General features: G+C 39.6%; 1 protein-coding gene across 2 annotated transcripts in view; it reads right to left on the bottom strand.

Moving 5' to 3' along the window:
• Nucleotides 1-4235: 4235 nt before the first annotated feature.
• Nucleotides 4236-22348, bottom strand: part of HLF (HLF transcription factor, PAR bZIP family member) — a 37909-nt gene continuing 19796 nt past the window's right edge. The window contains exons 3-4 of one of the 2 annotated variants that reach the window (XM_072881313.1): nt 11800-12020; nt 4236-8643 (exon numbers count right to left, since the gene is read on the bottom strand). In XM_072881313.1, coding sequence (XP_072737414.1) covers nt 8425-8643; nt 11800-12020 — 440 coding nt within the window. In that variant the 3' untranslated portion in view covers nt 4236-8424. The remainder of the gene's footprint in view (nt 8644-11799; nt 12021-22348) is intronic. The other variant, XM_072881314.1, reaches the window with a different exon arrangement.

The raw sequence follows: 22348 nt of genomic DNA on the forward strand, positions 1-22348 counted from the left end.
TCTATACATAGTTTTACATATACACACATTGAAATGTTTTACCTATCACCATAATCTATATTATATATATAATAGATTATTTTATATACTTATGTCTTATATTAATATGCTACTAAATATGCTCTATTAATAATTCTTAAATTTTATATGTAGATGTGTATGCTAATGATTATCTAATTGCATGTGAAAATCTTGTCATAGATATTAATGTATATAAAAATACAAACATCTCCAGAAGCATGTATTATCCACTATATACATTATATAAAACATAATAATAATAAACGATAATAATAAAAAGCTGCTAAATATACGCCTCATCTAGAACACATAACCCAGTACACATGCACTGTGTGGTGACTGGGATCTTATCTTTAGTGGGACTTGGCACCCGACAACGTTTGGTTCCTGTGGGCTCGGTGTGGGTGGGGTGGGGTAGCGCTGATGAAGGTGCATGGCCCGAGGATAATTTTTTAAATTATTTTCCTGTAAGCATGCCTTTATATACCACTAAAATCTATTTTCTATATAGAAATATAAAATGAATTTATTAAAAACATGCTGCTAAATATGCTTTCTGAAAACATAATTATTACATTTATAGCTACTTATCGATATAGCTACATCTGCACATACACAGCAAGATGCTCTGTGTGCACGTGTATTACAACTATGTGCATAAATATAATATTAAACACAGAACTTTATAGCAATAAAACATATAATTATAGATACATAAATATAAACCCAGATTATTAAATTCTGCTAAATATGCTGAATGAAAATATAACTGAATTTGTATCTGTATATAGATATATAAATACACAGAGATACAGCTACATAGACACACAAGCACACACATACGAAAGCGAGAGTGCATGCATATGTGTGTGTATTACGACAAATCTATTTTGTGCATAATATATAGCATATGTCATAAAAACAGACCTTTATAGCAATAAAATCTGTTTATATGTATTACAAAGCTATATTAGTAAATAGTGATAAACATACTATATGAAATATCATTATTGCATTTGTAGCTATGGAGAGATACAGAGAGTGAGAGCGACTGAGCGATACAGGCGTGCATGCCTATACACACACAGCGTGTCGGGGGAAGGCGAGCAAGTGTGTGCACGCCCCTGTGTGTGTATTGTAGCAAATACATTTTGTGCATAATATATATAATATATATATATATCTTAAACCCAGATGTTTTTATCAATAAAATGTGTGTGTATGAAAAGATATAAAGCCATATTAATTAACTAAATGCTGTTAAATATGCTACATGAAAATATAATGATTAAATTTATATCTATATCTTGTTATGTGGGTATACAGATATATAGATGCGTGTGCATGTGCATACACACACAAAGCTGGGGGGGAGAGAGAGAGGATTAGAATGAATATACTTTGTGTCTCGTATAACATATATTAAAAACCAATCCTTTATATTAATAAAGGATTATTATAATACATATTATTATATATTATAATATATCATTATAATACATATTATTATATATAATATATTATTATAATATATTTATAAATAAATAGAAAAGTGTAAAACTGCCTATTAAAATTAAAATCTGCTAAATATGCGATATAAAAACATAATTTTAAAACTTTTATTTAATACACTTTTTTATATATGTGTGTAAATATACATTTTTAAAATATCTCTCATGATTGCGCATGCACATACACACGTACATGCACACACACACAAGATGGTGGGGGAGAGAGTGTGTTTCTGTGTTATTAAAACATATTTTGTGCGTAATATATACTACATATTTAAACCCAGACCTTTATAGTTCAGAGATGACTATATTTATATGCATCTTTCTACAAAAATAAAAACACTACTGTAAATTCTATTACATACACTATATGAAAATATCATTATTAAATTTCTATATGGATAAATACTGAGAGAGTGAGGAGTGCTGGCGCACGCGTCTGTGTGTGTGCATGCGTGTGTATATTATACCTAATATACTTTGAGCACAATATGTACTGTATACTAAAATCAGACCTTTATAGCAATAAAATATATAATTACAGATACATAAATATAAACCTAGATTATAAAATTCTGCTAAATATGCTGTATGAAAATAGAATTGAATTTATAGCTGTATATACATACACAGATATAGCTAAAACGTCTGAATGTGCGTGCACATGCATATGCATGTGTATCATGACAAATCTTGTGCATAATACATAGCATTTATTGTAAAAGACCTTTATAACAATAAAAGCTGTCTTTATATATTAAAAAGCTATATGAAGCATTAAATTTGATAAATACACTATGTGAACCATAATTATTAAATTTATATCTATATAGACATGCAGAGAGAGAGAGCAAGCGTAAAAGCAATACAGGGTGTATGCGTACACACAGAGAGTGGGGAGGAAGGCAAGCGTGTGTGTGTGTATTACAGCAAATACATTTTGTGCCTAATTATAACATATATAGTAAAACCAGACCTTTCTAGCAATAAAATGTTGTATGCACGTGTGAGAAAAGTTCTAAAGCCATATAAATCAAGTAAATGCTGCTAAATATGTGATCTGAAAGTATAGTTATTCAATTCATTGCTGTATATAGCTATATAGATATACAGATATATAGAGCTACATATGCACATGCAGATATACACAAACGGGGCGGGGGGGGGCAGGCGTGCACACATGAGTGTGTGTGTATATTAAAACTAATATACTTTGTGTCTCCTATATATCAAAACCCAGACCTTTATATTAAAAAAATCTGCTGTGTATATTTATAAATAAATATTAAAACATAAAACTAACATTTAAAAATAAATTCTGCTAAATATGGTATATAAAATATAATTTTTTAAATTTTTTTCTATATACACTTTTTTTGTATATGTGTTAACTGTGTAAAATATATCCATGTATATATTCTCATATATATAAAAAAAACTAATGAGAGTGTGTGTGTGCATGTGCGTGTGTACACACACACACACGCGTGGTGGGGAGAGCTTGAGCAAGTGCATGTATCTGTATTACTAAAACATACATTTTGTGTATAAGATATGCTATATATGAAACCCCAGGCCTTTGTGTGTGTATCTATATATCATGCTCTGTATCTAGCTATGTGGCTAGCTAGAGAGCGAGGAGTGTGCACGTATGTGTGTGTATTATAACAAATATACTTGCTGCATAATACATAACATACCTATATTGAAAACAGCCCTATATCAATTAAATCTATTTTTATATAGAAAACTATTTTATTAAAATAAATTCTGCTAAATATGCTGTATTACAATAGCATATTATATGAAAATATAATTACTAAATTTCTAGATAGAGAGAAAAAGAACACGTGTATGTTTGAGAGCGTGTGTGCAGGTACGCACACATGCATATGCGTGTATTATAACAAATATACTTTCTGCATAATATGTAACATATATATTAAAACCAGACCTTTATACCAAGGAACTCTGTATACATATACAGATACATGCATACACATATTTTAATGACTAACTTGTATAAATAAAGTGTTAGCAGTAAGTTAGTTACACTGTCTCTCGCTCACTGTATGTACTGCATAAACTGCATAAACTATATATCTAAAAGCATGTAGTATCTGCTATGTCTTCATTCAAAATATTAAGTCTAATGGCAATTAAAAGTAATGAGTTACTTTGTAAACTAGAATAAAAATACTCCTTAATATACAGAATTTTTATGGATGTATTACTGTGTATTAATAAACGATCACACCTCATTATAAAGTGTATATAAAACATGTGTATATATATATATATATATGTATGTAAATGTGTAATATAGTGTACACTATAATTTTAATACTTATATGTAAGTAAGATACTTTATTAAAATATAAAATAGTTCTAAATATACTACACTTAGAAATACATTATCTCATTTAAATACACATTTGGTATATATATACCCAAGTTAACTCTCGCAGCCGGGCTGCCACCGTCGCTCTGGGGCCTGGCAGCAGCTGGGGCAGCTTGGGGGGGACATTTCCACCCCCAGTTACCTGGGGTCCATCCCCCCGGTGGGACACAGCCCGGGCTGGAGGCTACGGGCACTCACAGACCAGCGTATGGGGGAGAAAAAGAAAAATATACCCTCCCAAAAGCCTTCTGCCCAACCCCTGATACACCAAAGCAAGCACACAGGTGAGAGAAGAAAAATTTAAAAGTTTATTAAACATTAAGAATAACAGACAAAAAAAAAAGATTTGGGCTGAACAGCATACAGGATGCAATCCATTTCATGTCATACCGTTAATTTGATCTTATTTGTTAAACTTGTATTTAAACAGATGCTGTCTTGTGGTGTTGCCAGAAATACGATGGTTGATCACTTGTAAGTTTTAATATATTGGTTTTTCTTCACATAAAAAAAAGTCAACAAAATAAAAATAAACTGCACATCTCTATTGTAAATTACATGCAAAAATAGTTTTAAGCAATAATTGGGGTTATTACAAACCCACAGAGGCAAGATATTCAAATGTAAGGGGCCCTTCGGCACTACTGAACTCATCCCCCTTGCCCTTGCAGTTACAGAGCGCGTCTGTGCTGGTCTGTGTAGGCACAACTGAATAAGTCAAGCATGAAGCCTCGCTCAGGTGCCTTCCTTTCATTTTGAATTTCTTGCTTTTGTGGATCCAAGTCAGAACTTTATTTCCATGGTGCTAGGTTTAGTGACTTTAGCACCATTCAAAAAAGAAAAAAAAAAAATACCCCCCCACCCCCCCCGCAATGGGCTTTCCCATGGAGAGCCCCAGCGTCCTCGTATTCACAAATACATCTCAAATTCAATTTATTTTTAGAGGGCATTCTTTTTCAAAAAGAAAGAATTAACTTCTAAGTTTCAGCAAAAACAAACAAACAAAAAACAAACAAAAAAAAGACAAGCATTTTACCAATGCTTATGGTTTAATAGAGGTCAGTGAATTATTTAGACACGCTATTAATTATTCTGCAAATATATATATTTCTATTTTTATAAAATTACAATTTCATATACCTACAAGCTCCTTCATGAGCAACAAAGCCATCAGAGGTGTGATGAGCCCAGCTAAGCTGTCCTTGGGAACTGAAAATGAGCTAAACTTTCATTTATTTATTTGTTATTGTTCTGTTGGGGAGACACCCTGGTTAGAGAACCTGGTTTTTTTCCAAGTTTTAGCCCACATATTTTGCCTTCCCCCCCCCCCTTTTTTAAGGGTGAGCTTTTCAGAAGAGCCAGGGTACCTAACTCCCGTGGTAAGTGGTGAGTGCCTAAATCCCACAGGCTCCTCTGAAAGTCCTCACCCCCAAAAAAGAGAAGGCGCCGGCCTGTGCTGAGCCGGGTGCCCTGGCTGACGCTCAGCAGCCCTTCCCGCTCACTCCAGCACGCTTCCAACCCCCCGAGCTGCACGCTTGCCCGACGGCCCTCCTGCATGGCAGGATGGGGCGAGGAGGCATCTGAGCAGCTTTGGGGTTGCTGGACGAGGTAGCTGCTGGGAACCTCTGTGCTCCTCCGTGGCCCTGACAATAAATCTGTGATATCCAGCCTACAAAAACTACCATCTCCCACCCCTTCCCTGCCCAAAAGAAACAAAAGAATTTTCTGTAATTTTTTTTCCAAGCTGCCTTTTACATTTTGAAGAAAGTTTTGTGGTCACAATGCAACCCACCGATAGCCCTAGCTAGGTGCATACCAGCTGCTCTCACACGCACCGTTCCTGCTGTTCAAGCATCACACCAAGAATAATCATCGCGAGGGCAATTAGTTGATGCAATTTGCTATGTTGCTGCTAAAAGTGTATCCACAGCAGCGGCTGGCTGAGCCCTGCCACAGTCATGCTTCTTCCAAAGGAAAAAAATTAAGTTTATTTCATAGTGGCTATAGCAGATACACCGACTTGTGCCAAACACTGTCAGTCTCATTTCTCTACCCATGCATCCAGTGCTTATACTGAGCTTTAGAAAATAGCTTACTACATTTTAAACTTTGCTGCAGCACATGGAAATTCAATTTGCTGAATAAATGGTCCACAGGCAAGTACTGCATGTTAAGGGACGCTGACAAGTTGGGTATGTTTGAGGAAAAATACTGGAAAAAGGCCATTGATGCGAGGACATTTTTAATGCTGCACAAAATGTTGAGTCCTTTTGTAACAATCTCCTGAAGCAGAAATAATGATTTAATGGAATGAACAACCTTTTTATTTGAAAATAATGTCAAAACACTTAGAAAACTGTGAGCAAGACTTGTAGCACCATATTTTCCTCACATGTTAATAACCGTATGCAGTACGTACAACTGTATACATGAACAGAGCTATTTATAAAAAAATTTCAGCTGGAAACAGATTCTAGCAGCAGCAGCAGATCAGAAATGACTATGAGTTTTTTTGTGTTATATATTATTTTTCTGCCTTTACAAAATATTGTGTAGTCCAATCAATAGTTGACTAAAATCCATGTTGTGCTTTGTCCCTATTAAACAGTTTCTTTATGTGTTTCTGATGGAAAATAATAAAGTCTCTCTTTTTCAGTAATATGGAACACCCTGGAAAGCCATATTACTTCCATAAAAATTTAATTTAAAGCACAGAACATGCCGGTGTGCCAGTGGTAGGCTTAAAATATTAAAGATTAAAAAAAAAAAAGACAACCAACAAACCCCTAAGCATTGCCTTTCTGTACAATAATGGAGAATATATATCTTTGCTATATATTTTAAACATGGAATAGCTTTTTCTTTTTGCTATATATATGTCTTTCAAAATACATTGTCAGTATTTGTACTTGAAAAATACTGTACAAAACGAACATACTATAATTATTCTGTATAAACTTTATACATTTTATAATATCTATTCTTTTGGTCTATAGTAAACACTTTGATTGATTGGATTAACCACAGTATATGACAACACCATCCCCTTCTGAAATACACCAGTGTCTCTTACATTCATTTTTCAGAAGTCCACTTTATATTAGAACATACGTGTTCAAAAGCAAATAGAGTTTAAAACAATAAAACAAGTTTAAAACAAGTTCAGAACCATCAGTTCATGTCACACTCAAAACAACAATCACTAGGGAAAATGGGCTTTGCAAACCAGTGACTTCTTCTAACTGAATAAAAGTGATTTTTAAAACAGCAAGATATAATCCACAGAAAATATATTACAGAACATGGGAAAAAACAACTGAAGTTATGTATTTATTTAATTTTTAGTCACAAAATGGAACTTGAAGAAATGCATAACTAACTGAAAACAGAAAAGCCCCTCTGATTTCAACATCGGATCTGATTTGAGACTATTAATTTTGTTCTCGTTTCAACTAATTATCCTGCTTCTTATACATGCGCTCCCTACAGCAGGGATACAATTAGCATGCTCACGTTAATGTGTCTTTTACTTTTCAACTTTTTGTTAAAGACATCAAAACTCCTCTTGGGTAGGGAAACCATCCTACGTCCACTAGGAACATCCGGGCAGCATGCGCACTAGTGTACAATAGGATTATTGCTTCAGGTACAGACAGTGCAAAATACACACTCTGTGGTCTATCAACAGTACTCCTACCTACCTGGGGTCTGTGGAAATAAAAGGAACCTTAATAGCTATAGAGAAGCCATTATGGGATCTATAATGAGTATAGCTAACTCAGTCTAACAGCACTTTAAATCTGAAGACAATTATCACCAAAACTGAAAATACAACAAAAGCAATCTATAAATTAATATTTCTGCAGTGTAGTACTAAATTATTATTTGTGCACTTTATTAGCATGTTAACTTTTCTGATTAGACATACTTAAACAATAGCTTGTTACTCTCGAAAAAACTGAGATCTACTTTTTTTTCTTTTTTCTTTTTTTTTTTTTCATTTTTTTATAATTTATACTGGGATCTTTCCAAATAAATCAGGAGGATGGAACTGGTTACAATAACATAAAAACCCTACTCTGAAGCAGCACTGGAAAAATATAATAAAAAGCTTACTATGGCAGTTCTCGAGAGTCCAGGTAAAAATGTGGCACCCTTTGAAGAGGGCTTCATAAAAATGGGAAGTGCTGAGATGCGTGCGCGCGCACACACACACACACACACGCACGTGCACACACACAAGCGCACACATACACGGACGTGTGAACACACATGTGCACACATACACAGGTACACGCATACGCAAACAGAAAAAATAATGTAAGTCAGTTTTGTTTCTGCTTCTGGTAAAGTGCTGAAGACAGAAAGGTTGGTTTGGGTGTGGTGCTATCAAACAGGAAACACATTGTCCATCTATTCAAATGCCAACCCGCAACAAAAAAAAAAAAAAAAAGAAAAAAGAAAAAACCCCCACTCCCCCCCTTGAATTTACAGGGGGCCGTGTCGAGCTTCGTACTTTGCAAGGACATTCTTGCATTTGCCCAGCTCTTTCCGTAAGTCGGCCACCTCTTGGCGGAGAGCCGAGTTCTCCTTCTCCAGAAACGAGGCGCGGATGGCAATCTGGTTCTCCTTCAGCCGGCGGGCATCCCTCGATCGCTTAGCAGCCATGTTGTTCTTTCTACGCCTTGCCCAGTATTTGTCATCCTGCTCATTAAACACAGAAAGAAACCAACAAGATATTAGATTTCAGTAAACTGAGCGGCCACCAGGATGTGCTCTTAGCCACAGCCTGCGGGCTGGGGATGACTTAACTCCGCACATTTTGCTTGCCTGGCCCAGCGAGCCCTGACAGTGCCAGGCACTGCTGGGACAAAAGTTACAGATTTACATGGCATAATCCATCCAGGGAGCACAGATGCCTGCCCATGTTTCTGTCAAAATGTTTACGCTAACTCCCTCATCCTCTTGACTGTGAATTCCTCCAAGGAAAAATGAAGCAGTATTCCAGTGGTACAATTCATCTCACATCTACGCTGACCTAGTTAGCACATCCACCTTCGCATGTGATGACTCACCCTCTACCAGTTGCTGGAGCAGTACTGATTACCTCGTGTACGTCCCTGCTCATCTTTGCCAGCCAACACCTGGTTCACTCTGTTGGTGTCATCCATTTCATCTACGGTTCAGATCTTTTTCTCTGTTCAAAGCTCTTTTTCTACAGAGCCCCAAAGCTTTCCTGTTTGCACCCTAGAACAGCAAGTCACTGAAGAGGATTCCTTGGCACAAGGATGGCTGCTTTGGTATCATCCGCAAAGAGATTAGTACAATAGGCTTTGACTGTGGAAAAAAAACATTTGCCAGAAATAGGTCCACTAACTTCTGAAGTTTTGTAAGCTAACACATTCCCAAAGCATTATCCCTAAAGACTCGCCTCTAGGAGATCACCTTATTGCATTGGTGCATCAATGGTGCTAAAGTCACGACTTAATTTCACCTGATTTTTCCACTCTTCAAATGAAGTGGCCTTCAGTGAAATGGCAGCTTCAATGTTGCTTTGAATTAGAGTTCTAGAAATTTGGAACAACTCAGTAAATACAAAGTAGGCAGAATCTCTCACGAAAAGTGAAATTCAATCCCCTGCAGAACAAGAGTGATGCAGCCATTCAACCCTCAAATTGCCTGTTCAAGTCATACAGCTCAAACTTCCGCTCCCACAGTCATCCCGCCATTCTCATATGCTTACATTTGCTTGTGTGGCTTTCTTGTTTCACCAGGCATGGTAGCACAGTTCCATATCCACTACAAGGACCAGGAGCCATCTGCTCCTACATTGCACTGAATAGACAAGTACCCCACCTAGACAAACACCCCACCAGTCCTCTGTCTTTCAGCACGAAGCATGCCAGGCCTAATACTGCTGCTCTGCATCTTCTCCTGCTGCCTGCATAAAGGCAAAGCAAGAGCAAAACAACTGCTAGAAGTACTCTACAACTGCTTTATATTAGTTTAGCTTAACGAGGTGTGCAGCAATCATGATTTGGAGCCAGCGTATCTCTAAATTGCTCTTCACCTGTACTTAGATGGGACCCCCAAAAATCCTCTTAAAAACAAGCATGGAGGAAAAAGCTATGACCCAAATCTTGTTTATAATTTCCCATCTCATTCCACTCTATAAAAATCAGCTTTAAGCAATTTATTAGTGTGCCACCTAGGCTTCATCCATCTTTATTTTAACAAATTGCTATGGCAAATCCCTTAATCCAGGCCTGAAAGAGGTAAGGCTGGCATTTCAAAATCACATGCAACCCAGAGACGATTGACTGGTCTAATCTGCTTACCCTCCCCCAGAACTCAACAGCCATTCCACATGCCAGGGCAGAAGCAGCACTTGGGTCAAGCACTCTGAAATGAGTCAAGGGCAACTGATGTGATTATCTCAGGGAAATAAAGAGACCCTGAACTTCCAGTTCAGTCTTAGGTTGAAAACCTATGTGCCCCACTGCTGCATGCAAGACACTGATATTTTCCACCTCTGGCATGAAGTAGTGCAACAGCATCTTTGGCAAAAATTTGCTTTGACAAATAAGGATACGTAGGAGATAACAGAAAATGACAAATGGCACTAAGGGGCAAACTCCAGTCTCCTTACACCCGCATAGCCATTTCTGTATCGAACACCTCTCTTTAGGCAGACCTCTTGGCACACTGCAATGCCAACACAGCATCACTGGTAGTAACACATTTGCCGAGGTAAGTAAGGGCATGGTGCACATAAACCTTTCTGAACGAAAGCAGAGGATACTGCACACAAAGTGACAGCAACGTACTGCCTGAACACTACTGGAACTGTGATTTCTGTGCTTTTAACTTGCACAACATTATCCTTAGGGATAAAAATAGCGAACAGCATCAGCTTCTCTCCTAGCTAATAGCTAATGCTATCAATCTGGTATAAACACATGGCATCCCAGTCTCTTCGCACGCACAGCCAGAGATTCCCACCAACTCCAACAGGCTTTCAGTCTGTGTCCTGGGGGGCGACAGCAACAGCAGAATGAAATTCTGCACTGACTACCTCTCATAAAAAAGGTCCTCTTAGAAATCATGTACTGGGGATAGAATTTTGCAAATAATGACAATTTTCACAGTTGTTTGATAAACTGAATCAGTTGAGCAATTTGTTCTGCTCTCTTCATGCTCTTTGCTCTTCACATCTCAGAAGCAGTGACAGGCATAGACAAGGGTGCTCTTTCTTTTTAAATATTGTATTATTATTATATTTTAAATATTGTATTAAAATACACTTCTCAGCAGAATAATTTTGTTCTGTTTTTCTACAATTAGTTTAGATTCTTTCATCTAGATTAGTAGTGTTTACTATAGTGTTCCCATTGACTATTAAACACAGAGCTAAACCAACTTCCAAACAAGACACAATATACTTCATTCTGTCATTATCAGGGACCTCCATGCACCCTGTAAGAGACGGATTCTTCCTTGAAGAATTCACAGTCTATGCTGATGAGACAAACAGAGGATGGAGGAAAAGGAAACATGATCGGACTGTTTCATAAGTGGGAAATATGGGACAAAGCAAGCTTGTCCAAGGTCACGCAGGAAGTTTCTGGCATACAAAGGAAATGAATATTGATCTCATGAATTTCAACTGTTGCATAACTAATAAGGGACATCCTCCCCTCAGTCTTATTCAGAACCATTAACAGTTTCATTCTACAACAAAGTCATGTTTAGTTTGGCAGATTTACCTTACATGAGAAAACAGATTAATGTTCCAAACCTGTACCTCAGAGAGTAACTGTCATAGAGTCTCTATGAACAACCTCATCACCAGTTCCAATTTACCTTCAGGTCATCTGGAATGAAGACTTTGCGAGCTTTCTTAATCATCGGCTGTGGTTTCAGCTCTTCTTCAGAGAATTTGCGCTTACGAGGGTCAAACATCTCCTGGCCAGGAATACTGGAAAGAGCAAGATCTGCAGGATCAGGTTCGTAGCCAACAGGAACTTGGATAGTCTCAGGATCAATGGGACTTGGTGTGTTTCGGTTTGCTGGCAAGATTTGACCTACAGAAATAAAGGATAAAATCAGCTGTGTTAGAAGAAAATATGTAAATAATATCACTGAACATGAATTTTAGAAGATCTCTAAATACTTTACAAGCAATAATTCTTTAAGCTTTCACTGTAAATTTTATATCTACTCTTGCTAAATATTAGATTGTCCATTTCGTAGGGTGCATATTCAGATCCAGACACGCTCTTGCCGTTATTTTCAGAACTGGTTCCTAATTCTGGTTGCTAATCTTGGATGCCCATGTGAGATCACTGAATCCAACACTGAGTTGCACTAGACTGCACGCAGAAGACATCACTCCAACCTGTGCCAGTTCATTAAGATCACATCCTCAGGAACAAATCATACGTACTGTCACTTATCTCCGATTTATCCACCACACTGTAATCCTTCCCAGTTTTCTCGTACACAGATTTCTTCATATATACCTTTGAGGGTATGTTTAGTTTACAATCAAACAATGTACAGCACTTGCAATAGGACAATATCTCATGAAAATGTACTTTCAAGCTGTGCTGAAGCACTCCACTAAGGAGACTGCTATTTCCTCTGAAATCCTACCAGTGATATTCTAAAAGACAGTGAAGGAAACTAGCAACATGAAAGGCTACAATGACTACTTAAACATGCTCTGCAAAAATGAAAGAACACTTATTTATGCCACATTGCTCTTTTATGGTATATAAAATCTAATAAAAAGGAGCCTATCCCCAGACAAGAATAGCATCTACTCCATTTTTCTTTTTTAATCTTAGATATAGCCTTCAACATCCTACAGCATCAATTCAGGCACCATTCCCACTAAAAATCCAATTTAAAATCTCATCCAAAGGTTCCAAAAATAGGATCCTGAAGTCAGCTGCCTAAACATGGACTATCCCGGGGGCAAAATTTTCAGAAGTTTTCACATGCCTCAGAAGTACAAGCCTCATAGACTTCAGAGGGAGGACTTCTGATTGAAGCAGATATTCTTTTATAATTTTGGCTATTAGCTAATTCACTTTGACATGAGAGATATGACGGCTTTCATAATAACTACACAAACATCCTGTGACTGCATAATATTTCCTTATTTGTGCCCGCATCTGCAATATTTAGGATGTAAAAATGAAAAACATTACATGTCCAAACCAAGGCCAGTATTAACAATTTAGTTTTTATTTTAATCTAGAAGATCACGGCAACAATATTGGGACTGCACAGAAAACGCACGGGGGAATTGCATTGCGCAAACCAGGGCTTGCTAACAGAGACCTTGTGTTTTGCAACTCACATTTTAAAACAGCACTGATAAAATCAGCTTCCAGGAAAGGCTAGTAAGGGCCTGGGAGAAGAGAAAAGGAGGATCAAAGTTATTAAAATATATATACATCTACAGGAGAGCGAGCGAGAGGAAAGGATCCCGCTAGCCGCGTTGCACCAACAGCACAGCGCGTCCTCCTCTGCCCCCGCACCCAGCACGCCGCTGCCAGCACCTCGGTGCTGAAAACTCGACGTTTCCTGCTGCGTGCCTCGTTGACAGAACCAGAAACCACCGCCTGCCCGACTGCCGGCCACAGGGGCGGCGGCCCCTCTCCGCGCTGCCCGCGCGGGGGCGCGCCCGGCCGCCGCCCGCCCGGCCAGCCCCGCGGCGTGGCACGGGGCCGGGGCGCGTTCCCCAGCCCCCGCCCCGCGTGCTCCCGCCAGCGGAGCGAAAGGGAATTGCAGGGAAAGGCTACGGGCAAGGCTGCAGCCTGCTCGGCTTTGTTTGCCTGGCGGGTTTTCACAAGCAGGCGCTTCAGCCCTCCCTGGAGAGAGCTGCGCTTAATGCACGCGTGTTTAAAGCATTCTGATGTCTGTAAATGCGGCGGTGGGGAGACCCTGGCTAGGAATTGCTTCAAAGCCAGCCCAAACGGCTCAATGCACCGAGGCGTTCTCGTAGCCTTGCTTTAAACGGATGGCTGATGTCATTACAGATATATGGGCTGGCAGAAACAGGCTTATTTAAAGGATTAAATGCAGGAAAGCTTCCTTCGATATGAGCATGCTTGTACCAGAGCAGCCAGGTATTTTTTTAATGCAGACAAATACATAGACATACACACATACAAATCTTGCAAATTCTGTAATACAGATAAAAATGGAGCATGACACCAGCTCTGAATACTTGTATAATATTTCTGGTGAGCATGCAGGGTGTTTCTAAAAGTCAAGTCAATTGTGAAATCTGCCCCAGCTTTCTAATTGCCCTAAACAAAAGAGCCTGTATTTAAATATTGCTGAAGTTGTAGATACACGGTATCAGTTCACATATCATTTATCTATAATGTGCCCTATTACACAATTACATGAGCTTTGTAATCACTGGCCTCAATAAATTTTACAATCTCTCTCTGAAAAAGGAAAGGGCAAAAATGCTCCTTTTAAACATGGGAAATTGATGTATTGAATCTTACCAATGGAATAGCAAAATAAAGGAAAGAGCGATGCATCTCCAAGGTGATCTGGGAGAAGAACTACAGCAATCAAGATCCTGCCTTGTTCCCTATGTGTGCACATTTCACTTCTCCCGGTCTAAGATGCTCTCACTACTAAAGACCTGGTCCTTCAGCAAACGTAAGATGTCCCAGGCGCCAATGCGAAGCTCGTTCAAGGTGAATGCTCGCTAATGCAAAGCCTGAACAAATCATGCACACAGCTAAACGTTATCACCTAGGAGCCTGAAGACTATAGCCCTGTAAGATATTCCTATACGCACACTGCATGCACACCTCTGTCAGTCTACATGGGCTCACTCTCCATTCTGTCACGCTCCTGGTAAATGATCAGGAACTCCACTGAGAACAACAGAGTTAATAAGGGTGTCCAAAACCCCAGGCAGAAAAAACAGTATTTCCTTGTCCAGCATTTTACGCTAGGCAACTCCTGGCACTTGGTATCTTTTTATTTATTCTATCAAGTTTTGCCAATAATACAAGCCAGGAACCTGTCTTCGTTCATTTACTGGCTAATGGCCATTACATCTATGTGGTGCTGGAACTCGTCGTAACCCAAGATGACAGCGTGGGCTGCGCTGGACCTGGCGCTGCTATTACCGCAGGAGTACAGTACGTGGCCTCACATTACATTGCTCTCCAAGCTCCTCTCCCTGTGTATGCATGGCACTTTAGCTGTGCATCCTCCTGCCAAATTTGTTCAGGGTGTTATTTTTATACACTAAATTCCTCGCAATTGGAGGTAGGTCAAATAAGCACAGCAATCTGAACGTCACGTGCCCAGCAGCCGACTAATCCTCACATCAGCAAGCTTCACAGCTGTCACAACATCCAGAGAAAGAGCTGGTCAGAGGCTATGATGCACAAGGAATCAGCCAAGGAGGAAGCCTACAACACCAGCCGCCAAGGCCAAACAAAGGTAAAGCACCTCACTGCTTAGCATCGGGAGCCAGATGCCTTTGTTGCCAGTCTCTGTATTATTTAAACACTCTGCGCTCACAACAGCAGCCAAATTTTCACAACAGTGAAGCGGCTGGACTGTTTAATGTGCTTAGCTTTGTTCTCAATGGGGGCTGACGATTGCCAAGTGTTTTGGAAAGAACTTAGCCCCTCTATTTAAGTTGCTGAAATGAGAGCTCTTGAGCATTAAGCTCTTTTGGAAATCCAGCTGCAGAACTTCACGGCGGTGGTGGATGCAAGCTGGGAACAATGGTTAATGGAAACTTCCCCTCATACCACCCTAGTGATGTCTCTCAACCATGGCCTGGAGAGACCACAACTATGTCAACACTGGCCTTTTGTCTGGAGACTTTCCCACTTGTAGAGCTCCACTCCAGCAACACTGAGTATGCCAGGACAGACGCAGCTCCAGGTGTTTCCTGGCAAAGGAATCAGCAGGTTTTGACAACCCCAGGACTTACAGCTGCCCCAACACCTTGCCTTCACTGATGCTCTTGGTGTTGCTCTGGCAGATATTAGCAATAGCGGAAAATTTTCCAGAAAAAAGGATTTGAAAGAAAGTTGGCTGTTCTAACCCTTTCAGTCCTCCTCCTCCCAGCAGAGACTGCCAGTGAGGAAGTCCAATGTAATGGCAATATTTTCAGTGTGGTTCCTTGTTCAAAAAGAAATGGACTGAGGCCATTCACTTGTGTCATCTAGGTCACCAAACGGCTGGTAAAAAAACCAGCAGCTTTTAATTGCTTGCAATAATTAAAATGCACAATTCAAAAGTGCAGTGGCATTTTTATACACCTGCAAGAACAAAATGCTGATCTGGTATTGTGGGGAGCTCAATCACCGCATCCCGACTCTTAATTTCCCCCTTTTGAAACATCTCACCTACCAGCTGTGCCCAGGAGACTTAAGACGGAAATAACCTCTTCAACTGCACCAATGCTTGACAGGCTTCTTATTTGTATTGCAAGAGATCCCCAGTGAATTATGTGGAACTCAATTTTGAATCATTCAACTCCCATAGAAATGTGCCTGATTTTCAGAAAATCTCCCTTCTCGCAGCCCTTCCACACTTGTCATGAGCTCAACAGCTGGCTGGAGAACAGCGACAGGAAAAAGAAAAGAAAAGGGAGTGAAAATGCTCTAATCAAAATATTTTTCCCTATTTTTTACACATCTATTGGAGGGAAAGAAAAGAGGAGTTTCTTATTCAGTTTATTAGCAGCCCAGAGACAAAATATATGTTTGCTAATAATTTTTCTTTATATAAGCTAAGGGCACTTTGGGTATGTCAGTCGGACTATATAGTACGGCAGTTAAATTGACAGATAATCCTCACCCAGAGCTGCTCCAGAGAACCCCATTGCTCTGCCGACATGTTTTCCAAATTGTCTATCCGCTTGGCAGCTGGCCAGCTATTTGGAATAGTTCTCTTACTCCAAATCATAGCCTGTCCCAGACTAATCTGTCATCTACTTCTGCATTAACTCCTTCAGCCTCTAGGAAAAGTTATCTCATATCAGAACACAAGGCAGCGTGCAGGAATCCAGACAGGCAAAAATCCCCACAGGCAGTAAAGTAAAAGGATTATTCTGGAAGCCAAGACTTATCTAAGGACAGTATCTTGTCACGTTATAATTCCTCAGTTACAGTATTATAAGCATCATATAATTTCCCTACTGTTAGGATTTTAGTGTCTTCCAAAAACGGAAACATTTACATGGATAGTAAGACCGTAATCTATACTAGCACTAAAGGGAATAACAAGCCACACTGCATGAGCTTCCAGCCCTCACATGGCAGGACAAAACCAACCAGTCTCTGCCTGGGGGTGAAGATGACACTTCACCCCTGGGTATATTTATGTAAGCAGCTATTAGAGGAGCTTTATTTTCTTCCGAAGCAACAGGAGATTACTGTATTTTGACCAGTGCTCTACCCTGGCACAGCCATTCCTCTATTTCTTATCTTACACAAACTTGATGCTGCCGAATGTGGGGTGACTGCAAACACTTCTGTGGAAAGAAGGATCTTAATCCAATGCAACCACAACACAGTCGCTGCTCTTAACACACACTAAAAGACTGGCACATAAAAGTGTTTTTAAAACGTGTTACTTCTTAAAGATATCAGCATTGTTTACAAACCTTGTGCATTTAATTATAAAAGAATTGTAATTTCCCCTCTCAGCATTGTGTGCCGCCTGCTCAGGGCCTCTACAGTATTACAGGCAGGACTGGTAGTCTTAATTAAGATCGTCTGACACTTCCCATTAGAGGATGCTATCTTCAGTTCCTTAAACCTTTGCCAGATTTCAACCTTTCTGTTTGGATTTCTATGTGCCAATTATGTTTCTGCCAAAATGGTTCTACAGTTTCCCGAAAAAGGTTCAGCAAAAATACTTTGTTTTGAACCTCTTAAAAATTTCTGGCAAACTTTTCACTGAATTGTGCTAGGGGCCTGTGCACCAGAATAGAGGGCAGCTCTTGGATCAATGTCATTTCCCTTTCGTTTGCCTTCTTAAAATCTAGCTACTGCAAGCATGTTAAGGCTGGGTGAGAAAGGGGCAATTTGAGTAAGTGGTTAGAATTGAAAGCTGAGAAGGGGGCAAGGAGGTGGGGAAGGTGAGGATGAAGGAGACTGGGAGCCGAAGAGGTGAGTAGAAGTGCCTGGAAGAGGAAGGCTGCTTCAGCAAAGGCTGGGATGAACGTGTTCAGTAGAAGAGCATCGTTGAAGGGAACAGGGTAGGAGAGTGCCTGTGCTGATGGTACAGATGCAGCTCCAGACTCCTGAGTCCCACAGATCCTCTGCTATCAGCAAACAGTGAAGTGCACTGGCAAAGCTCCCTGTCCCCCTTCACCTCCTCACAGCGAGAGTAAGTTGTCATCCTCTACTCAGTCCAAGCGGCAGGACACTGTGGGGTGCTGTCAGGTCCATTCCTACTCATTTCCACTGTGCCTGTTGTAGGAGTGGCACATGAGAAAATCCAGGTTGTCTTTTCAATTTGTTTTTAAAACTAAATGCAGGAGTTGTTTTAAGAAGCACAGTCATGGTTGCAACAATCTTTAAACCTCGATCACATACTACTTTTTCCAGACTCTTTCCTCATGCAGGAGTCACTTGTTTCTCCCATTTTGATTTATGCAAATGAGCCCATACATTACTTGTCACAAATTCTTCCAACCTCCTGTAAAGACACAATTAGCAACTTTTCAGGAGTTCCCTCCAGCACTGATGACTACTGCATCTGCATGCTTCACAGAAACAATTTTTTTCCCCACAAGATCCCCGTGAAAGAAGGGGCAGCACTTCCTCTTTGCAGGTGCAGGACAGAAGTACAGACATTTTAAATCAAAAGTACGCAGCCAGCCTCTCAGGTTAGCTAAAATTATAGGCATTGTCTGCATTTCAAATCAACTCTCACCGACTGCTGTGGCAGGTTTGGGGGCTGTACACCGACATAAGTGAGGGCCACGCAAGGTATCAAACTGGGCTCCTCACAAAAAGAGAAGCAAACAAGCAATGTGACAAGGTCACATAATCAAGTGACTTGCTCACAAATCTGCTGAAACTTTGTGGCAAAATCCAGTCTCTCTAGACAAAATCCTTCTGTCCTTCCTGCCAGATTTTCCCTTCTCCTCCTGCTGTTCCCTGCATCCTCTCACATCTGCAGTAAATGAGGTCAAGATCCAAGATCCTACAGACAACCGCTTCCTTCCTGATACAGCCCTGATTCAACGCAGAGCTGGTCTGACCTCTGCATTCAAAAAGGGAAAGGGAAAAAAGAGGATATAATGTAATTAAAGCCTGCATCTCCAAGCAGACGGGGTGTCTGTGTGTATGTGTGTGCGCTATCTGAAGCTGCACACATGGCCTTTGGTCGAGTGTTTGCAGGCTTTTGAGGTCTCAACTTTGCAACTCCTGCATGGGGTTAGCATAAAGTGCATGTAATATGCTATGCCTGCTGTGCCAGTAACATTCTGCCTTTCAAAAGCAACAAACAAACAAACATGAGGCACCACCAGTTAAAATTTTCCACTATGCCTACTGGACTTAAGACTCTACCCTTCTGTAAGATCCATACTCTGAAAACCTTACCCTGTCTTTAGCCTGCGTAAAGGCAGCACTTAGCTCAATGAGGCCCCATTTCTGAAAGCCACCAGGAAATCAAGCTTTCCTTCCCTCCCAAACCAGCCCCTGACAACTAAACTGAAAGAGGTCTGAAAGCAGTTGTTCCTGTTCTGAACATTTCCTTTGCAGACGTGCTACCTGCAGAAAAGCGACAGGTTTAACCTGCTCCTGGGACGCTGCACAGGGATTTTAAAATTCTTGAAAAGCATGAAATCCACAGCCCTCTTAAATGCTTTTCTGATTTTTTGTAGGGTCCTGCTTTCCTTACAAAGGTAGGCCAAGATGACATTCAGTGAGGATAGGGCCTGAAGAGAAGCTGCAGGGAAGAATGTTCAGACAGGTATTTCATTTTGATTTACACTTGGCTTAGAAGCACGTTTCACTTCAAGATGCTGATATTCTCTGGTGCATTGGAGCTTCGTGACATCCTTTGGCATATCTGTGTATATTTTCATTAATTGGCAATTCACATATAGTAAGGTTCCTCAAAAAGTATAATTCTTCTTTCTTTTCTTAAAGGGAAGGTTCCAGAAAAGCATCAGAAGTGTTAACCTGTTCTGAAGGAGACAAAAAGATCCATTTTTCTCTTTCCTTGGACAATTACATACCGAGCTTTAATAAACCAATCTCAAACGGCAGATTTTAGAGCGAGCCCCTGCTTTAGATAACAGCCTCATACGGCATCCATAAATATGCCTTCACGTGGAATACCACTCAAAACAAAGACAACACTTGTCCTCAAGATGCATTCATGCCACTGCCAATGTGCTCTGCAAGACTCCAGACCAAGTAAGTTCCTCTCACATTGTTTTATTTATTTGGCTAATGAACATCGAGGACAGCACGCTCTCAGTAAAGTACTCAGTCAGTAAACAGGTCTTGCAAAAAGCCATCGTGTAATCCTGAAAGCATATGCCACTCATGACTCATGTATCTATTACCCAGTTCTGGTACCCAAGCCCATCTTGCTTGGGTGTGTTATCAAAACACAGCCACGTGAGATTTCAAATGGCATGGAAAAGCCACGTGAAACAGGTACATTTCCTCTAACTCCCAATCAGTAGCTAATGGCAAGCCTGAGAGACAGACAACAGATGCTATCAGCTGCTCTCTGAATACAAGAAAAAAGGGGTCACTGGGCAGAGTTACAGGAACTTGAAAAATCTCGCTTTCTCTTTTGATCTGTTCTGTACGTACAAATTTGAACTATCTGTTGAAGTAGCTTTCTATTTTTACTTTTTTACATTTTTTTATTCACTAAAACAAAGTATACTCTTTGTGTGACAAAACTAAATTGATGCTTTACAGAGGATGATTTGTATAAAATAATCACATTTTAAGAAGTAGAGATGCCAGAATGGGGACGCACTGTTCCCATAACCTTCTAAGTAAGACTTAGTACATTTTCTTTTCTCTCTGACTTAAATTAGGACCCTCTAACATGTTGTGGGAAAAAAACCAAAATAGCAAAACCCCAAAACTTGTATTTGGGCTGTTACAGCCCAATAACTGCAGAGGTCTAATTTGCTTTTACATACTAGTTTTATTCCCAATGAGCACACACAAAGAAAGCACAAGGGTGTATGGCTGTATCTTTTTCTCTACTGATATATTTATCTTCATTTACAAAGTATACAAATGCATCAGTCTCCGGTAGTCTGAAAAATGGGTCAGAGGAGGAAGGGAACATGTAACCACGGCTTAGGGAAAATTCCAGGAGAACAGACTCTTGCATACGGACGTTACCCGTGTATCCGTAATTACTTCTTTACAGCTGCTACATAATACAGGTTTCCGTGGCACATCAGACACAGGCAAAAACAGGGAACTTCAAAAAGTGACTCTGATTAAAAGAAATGACGACACTGAACTCCAGGCAAGACATTGTCTTATAAATTCACTTCTAAACGTGACTTCTAAACGAGTCATCTAGCACCAGAAAATGGCAAGAAACTACTATGCTGAGGAGTCTCAAAAACCAAATGAATGCCTGCAGAGATTTGTGCATCTAAGACCAGCGGTCACATTTTTATAGAAAGATGAAGGTAAAGTGAGCAAAAAAATCTCAGGAAAAATTGACCAGAAAAAGCAACATGTAACAAAATCTTTATGTTTTTATCTTTTAAAAATAGTAGCAGTGAAAAAGGTTGGTGATGGAATATTTCTTGAAGAAATTCTGGAATCCTAATACTTATTTTCCTTCTTGTGACCTCCTCTGCAAACTGTCCATAGCCCTGAACTGAGACTCTGAACACACTACGTACGCATGTTCTGAACACAACAGATATGCAAAACCTGTGAAGATTTTGAACTATGTCAAAAATTAAATGAAAATACCCCAAGACACAAAAGTCAAACCTCCTTCCATCTACTGAGTAGTGCATTTATTGTGATGCCTTCAGGAAGCATCTCAGCAAAACGGATCAGTAAAACTTAACTTGACTGCCATTTGAGATTCCTATTTCTTTCAAACTCTTTTCCCCCAATTTGCAAGTAATAGAGGTTTTACTTTTGCTATCACACACAGTGTGGCTCTTTGTTGCCAATCAATGATCAAAATATTATCAAATTAAGTTGATATATTTAAAAAAATAAATATATTAAAAATAAAAATATATTTGAGTGTAACCTTCAGGCCAATGTGAACTGGCAAATCACTTATCAATTCACTGCATATGGGAGCTTTTAAACATATGTGGCTGTGTTTTATAAATGTACATAAACACAGAGGACTCTGTTCACTGAAAATTATCATTAAG

This window comes from Ciconia boyciana, chromosome 16 (assembly GCF_034638445.1).
Source record: "Ciconia boyciana chromosome 16, ASM3463844v1, whole genome shotgun sequence".
Taxonomy (NCBI): domain Eukaryota; kingdom Metazoa; phylum Chordata; class Aves; order Ciconiiformes; family Ciconiidae; genus Ciconia; species Ciconia boyciana.